Raw genomic sequence first — 5,853 nt, forward strand, 5'->3', positions numbered from 1 at the left:
TAGCTAAGAGATGGACTGTCGATGACATGGCTTTCTATAATTGCAGCGACAAAGCTGACACGAGCAGGAGGCCTCTAGTTTGCTCTTGCGGCAGCTGGTCTAAAGACTTGTGGGCTTTCCCTTTTAGACACCAGGACTTGTCGCCTGTTTGTTGCTGAGGACGAACAAGTTCCAATCAAGTGTTTCAAGACAAAAATAGCAAGGTTGAGAATGAATAATCTCTGTTCATTTTATTCAGTGGAAATACTTACAGAATGTCAAGTTTCTGACTCAAGCAAAGCAGCAAACAAACCTTTGTAGGTGAAAAAGAGCATGACTGTTCACTCAGGGCAAGCCGTGGGAAAAAAAGGACTCGCGCCACACAAGAATACGCACTCACAAACCACAAGGAAAAAAGAAGAGAGAAAAAGAAAATGTACACTTCAGTTAGCGACAGTCTTCGGCGCACAGCGAGGATTAATCTTGCACGTAATATGGCTCCTCAGAGGGCACCAATAGGCCTCTAAGCATCCGTGTCTCAAGATGCCAAAACTATTATCACGATAAGCAAAACAACCCCAAAGATCACCATAAGCAGGCAAAGCTGCACATGAAATGAATGGGCAGGGTAAAGAAAATAGCTAGAACAGTGACAATGCGGTAATTTGTACAAGTCTGACTTACCAAGGATGAATTTGACTTCTGAGTCTTGGACGCTTTGCCGATTTCTTTCTTCGCTTCACTGGTCGCGGCTGCAGAGTTTTCAATGTTGCTGTCGACTTCCTCTGTTACCAAAGATGTCGGCATTAGCTAGTAAGTCAAGGAACAGGAGTGCACAGAATGTAATGTAAAACGTGCCTATTATGCCTCCTTGCGCATGCACGAGCGTAGCAAGATCCTTAAATGCTTCATGTACTTCACCAATCTGCTGTTGGATGTCTTGAATCGCCTGGTCCCTTTCCTCGATGATAGCCTCATTGAAAACAATTTCATTATCCAATTGCAACACCTCTAGCCTGCAGAGTAACATGGCATATCCGAAAAAATGTGAGAGGAATGGATTCCTTTTTTTTGTGGGTAGAGAGGAATGGATTCTGCTGATTCTTGCATACAGTATTGATCTTTTGGCTCAAACACATATTAGGATTTTAATTAAGAATCTTGCATGCCATATGTTAACACCATGTGTTTCAACAAACAGGACTTGCCAGTCTAAAAGGTTATGTAACATAGAGCCCCTATGGGCTTCCCGATGTAATGAGGAATCGAGCAAAGCCCAACAATTTAGGAATGAAGAAATTATGAGTTGAGAAAGAAGCTTTGGACACATATTGTTCATGGGCTGAGAGAGGAGGCTGAACTCTAGGACTCAAATACCTCATTGTCCCTTGGTAGTTCAGTGGTGCAGAGAGGACGCTGATGTTAATTTACTGGTGTAGGTTCGAATCCTACTTGGGGAGATTTTGTAAATAAATAAACAAAAGGGCTTGCTTTGACCCTTCTTAGTAGGTAACTCATTTGTCAATGCAGCAAACCTTCAATTCATATGGCAATCAACTTGTACAAACTCACGATAGTTACCACACTGCACACAATTTGGACCCGGTCAAAATAGTACATGAGCAGCATATTCTACATATAATCAAATCAAGAGACGGTAGAACTCGTGAAGCAATGTACCGTCTACAAGACAAACTAAATACTGCAGGGTAGCAGTGGTTTTTAACACGATCTTTCAGAAGTTCATAGTGCCTGTTGTTGTATCACAGTCACGATCAAGTACAAAAAGGATGTAACTACAATAGTTGAATGTTTTCCATGTGAGAAGTGAACAGATAGTGCTAAGCAAATAAAGCTAGGCCACAGACAGCAAATACCCCTACCACGAACCTGAAGGAAGAACAAAAAAGGGCAATGAGAACACTGACCTGTTTGGTTCTGCAAGCAATGCGCGCTGTTCAGGCATTTTATCAAAATCAGATCTTCCATCATTTGTAGTATAGCTGTATCACAACGATCACAACAACAGTAAGGGATATTAAACAAGTTAAATCTGCACAATAAACTATCTTATACTATTAGTTAAACGAGCATTTTCTGCATATACCAAAAGGGAGAAGAGTTGCTCTACTTAAATCCGGAAGTTGAGAATGAACAATAAATGCTTGATTATGCATGCTAAACTAAATCCATCAGTCAGAGAAAAAAAATGTCAATATAAGCCAGACAGCATCGCTAGGGGTTGTTAGTATCAGGAATGATTTGCCATGAAAATTGCCACAATCAAGTTATAGTTTTCTAGAGTGGTATGGTATGGTCAGAATGATTCACATACAAAACATCATCCAAATGATCCAATTGTTCCAAATTTAGTCTTCCCCATTTCTCCAATAACCGGACAAAGTACGTAAATACTACTAGCGACTGGTTAGAATTAGATGCAGCCCACCAGGGGCGGAGCTACGTGAGGGCCAACACGTGCCCCGGCCCGCCCAGAGCAGGGTCTTCTTCGTTGTACATCCAGTTTTGGGGCGTGGAACCTTTTGCTCCAAGCTCCGCCACTGCACCCCACTAATATGCCCACTGTGGCAATCAGTGAAGGGAGCCTGTGCAAGATATGAGCCTGCACAGAGCCCCCAAATATCTAGGGCCCCCAATTTGGTTCTACATACTATACTTGAGATTAGTCATGAATTTAAGGATTATGCATTTACTACAGGGTATCTGACCACCGCATGCAAGCCTCTCCATTTTCATCTTGTCCGATCTCAGTTGCACATTTCTCTTTCTCTTCTAATTGCAACGCATCATGCTCTTCCTCTTTCAATCACATGCGTAGCAAGCAGCATCCATGTGAAATTAACTACAACTTCAATTTTCTTCATAGTAGTATTCCTTTTGACTAACAATTTCTTCATGATTTAAAAGGGAAGCCCGGTGCACGTAGCTCCCGCTTGCGCAGGGTCCAGGGAAGGATCCGACCACTTTGGGTCTTTTCAAGTGCTATAATTTCTCCAAAACATATCTAAACTTAAAAATTTGAGTTCTTATGTTCTAGAACAACACAAGATATACTTAGTGGATTGGCTATTATATCACTTGAAAATGAAGTTTAAGAGAAAGGTTTTTATGATAAATATAATTGAAGAGGAATGATATAATGATGGAGGGGCGGGCCTGGCACAGTGGTAGAGTCTCTCCACTTGTGGCCTGGAGGCCCTGGGTTCGAACCAGCCTCCTTGCAGAATTAAAGGGTAAGGCTGTCTAGAAATTCCCTTCCTCAGACCCCACCTTGTGTGGGAGCTTTCAGCACTGGGTATGCCCTGTAATGATAAAATGTTGACACATTTATGCACTCGCTTAATGCTCGTGTGTTGCTATTGAAGTTACTTCTCGTTATATATTATTAGTTGTTTAAAACACTTGTGCCACCATAGTTCTAGAGTGGCTGAGTATGTGTAAAATGTAAAAATTATCTCAAAACATACACCAGTTGAATCAACCAATACTCCTCCATAAAATGGATGGCAGCTGTGCTAATTCCAATTAATTTAAGACATGAATACACTGCCACCAACTCAGATCTTTATAAGAGTAAAGATAAAGAAAAAATAAATTTGTAGGTAATGATTCCAAAATTTTATATTTGACAGTTGTAGCTTTTAGAACAATTATTAGCGGTATGATATGAAAATAAAACTTTTCACCGGGCGTCCAACTTCTCAGGTACGGCACTGAACTGTGCAACTCATTTAACACATAAGATAAAACTTCTGGATGAACTGATATTAGAGTGAACAAGCACTATTACCTTGGCTGAGCACTCTGGGGAACAACCGGCTTATATGCCATCTCCCTCTGAATTGCAAGATTCTGAAGTTTCCTGAATTCCTCCATCGTCGCTGCAAAATCTTTGGCAAGCTTCATGTCAGCTACCCGCTTGTCTGCCTGCAAGCGACACCCAAATTCATTAGCTTATTCGTATAAAGGGCCTCATCCAGGCAGAAGTACTGAATCTTGATCTAAAAGAAGGGAATATAATCTTAGAAAGGTGGTGAAATATTACTGACACTAGTTCCAGTGCTCTTGTCTGCTTCAGCAGCACTCGTCAGCTTCTCCTTCGCATCCTTCGCCAATTGCAGGACTTTATGACTAGTCTTCTGCCTGCGAGGAAATCATTGTGGCACAAAGTAATTCAGAAAGTGACACCAGCATGCCGTGAATGCATTAGCCCCCTCGATCCTAGTACCAATTAGAGCACAAACTACGTGCTCCTAACTTGAAATGGGCAAAACTGTTCCAAATAACTAGCACGCGATGAAATTGCGCGGGCGAGAGGAGAGGGGGTTGAGGACAGACAGCTGATCACGGAGGGCGGGCGTGTCCTTGGGCGTGCCGAGCGAGTTGAGGAGGCGGCGGTAGGAGGACACCGCGGTGGTGATCTGGAAGACGAGCGCGCGCGTGGCGTCGGCGCCCCTCCCCCTCCGGGGCGCCTGCAGCGCCCCGGACTCCAGATCCGCGAAGCTCATCGCCGATCCCTCCCGCCCTCGCGCGCCGGCCGATGCCCGCCGTCGAGCCCGTCCACTCGGTCACGCCGTGCGGCGAAAGGTGGCGGAGGCGGTCGGCCGGACTCGCCGGAGCGTAGCAGGATACGGTAAGGGCGGGGGTCGCCGTCGGTCGCCACCGGCCACGCAGTGAGGTGCCCCAGTTTCTTTATTATTCCATGGGATGGATTGGCTGTTGTTGTGATCAAGTTGATTGATGGGAGAGGGGTGATGGGGCAGCACGAGGTGGCACGAACAGAACAGGCGTCGCGGGCTCGATCCACGCCCGGAATTTGGGAGGAGCGCTTGGCATCGACCGCAGCCCCCGGTCGCGGTCGCACCGCACCGGCATGGGTCCAGCAGGGGCCCCGAGGACGAGCAGGTCGGCCGGAACGCCGAAAGACGATCACGAATTATCGTCACCGTTGGATTAGGGCCTGTTTGTTTGGTTCTAATAAGTCAACTTACTAAAACCAGTGACTTATAAGTCACGCCTATTTAGTTGTCACCTGATTTATAAGTCACTTGACACACCTTCTCACACCAATCAACATCATACAGGTGGTGGGACCCACGCAAAAAGAGGTAACTTATAAGTTTTAAGTTGGGGTGAAGCAACTTATGACTATAAGTTGAGGTGACTTATAAGTCGGGTCTGTTTGATAAAATAAGTCATTTTTTTTTCATTTTTCGACTTATAAGTTGGTGACTTATTTGAAACAAAACATGCCCTTATGCTGGTACCTCTTTAATACTATCGTTTGGCAACACGGTAACGGTCGGTTATACAAAATCTCTATCTCTATTGTATTCCTATATACTACAATACTCCCTCCATCCTGAAATAAGTGTCTCAATTTTATACTCTCTTCGTCTCGGTTTGTAAGGCATGCACATAGTTCCAAGTCATCGATTTGACTAGCTAAATATGAGTTATATACCACTAAAAATATATCATTAGATTCTTAAGTTGATGTAGTTTCCAAACATATATTTTTCATCAAATATAATACAAATTTGGTTAGCTAAATTGTCAACCTAGAACGACGTGCATGCCTTATAAACTGAGACGGAGGGAGTACTAACTTTAGTACAAAGTTGCACTACGGTTGAGACACTTATTTTGGGACGGAGGGAGTATTTTTTTATCCTATAAAAATACTTTTTTTACAGCAAATACTCTTTTATTGTAAGCTGATTGTCCACCCCACGCACACTTACTTCTAGCTAGTTTGGCTAAATCATGGACAACATAATTGGGGGATTTGATTATTTACCACCCCTTACTTGAGACTTTGATATTTTGCCAATAGTTACTTTGTATTTAATC

The 5,853-nt window shown here is 43.5% G+C and overlaps 1 protein-coding gene across 1 annotated transcript; it reads right to left on the reverse strand.

The window, feature by feature from the left end:
• Positions 1-204: 204 nt before the first annotated feature.
• On the reverse strand, positions 205-4,801 carry LOC123137903 (syntaxin-22). Its single transcript, XM_044557788.1, has 7 exons — positions 4,339-4,801; positions 4,050-4,143; positions 3,791-3,927; positions 1,908-1,982; positions 838-995; positions 664-764; positions 205-583 (listed from the first exon to the last, which is right to left on the reverse strand). The coding sequence occupies exons 1-7, from the start codon at positions 4,506-4,508 to the stop codon at positions 518-520; spliced, it is 801 nt and encodes a 266-aa protein (XP_044413723.1). The 5' UTR covers positions 4,509-4,801; the 3' UTR covers positions 205-517.
• Between the last annotated feature and the right edge of the window lie 1,052 nt (positions 4,802-5,853).

The sequence above is a fragment of the Triticum aestivum genome, chromosome 6B, assembly GCF_018294505.1.
Source record: "Triticum aestivum cultivar Chinese Spring chromosome 6B, IWGSC CS RefSeq v2.1, whole genome shotgun sequence".
NCBI lineage: Eukaryota > Viridiplantae > Streptophyta > Magnoliopsida > Poales > Poaceae > Triticum > Triticum aestivum.

Excerpts from the sequence above, each read along its gene's own strand:
- LOC123137903 (XM_044557788.1), bottom strand. The coding sequence starts at position 4,508 with ATGAGCTTCGCGGATCTGGAGTCCGGGGCGCTGCAGGCGCCCCGGAGG. Across the intron at positions 4,144-4,338 it reads CCCGCCCTCCGTGATCAGCT|GCAGAAGACTAGTCATAAAG; the intron begins GTCTGTCCTCAA and ends ATTTCCTCGCAG. Across the intron at positions 3,928-4,049 it reads ACAAGAGCACTGGAACTAGT|GCAGACAAGCGGGTAGCTGA; the intron begins GTCAGTAATATT and ends TGTCGCTTGCAG.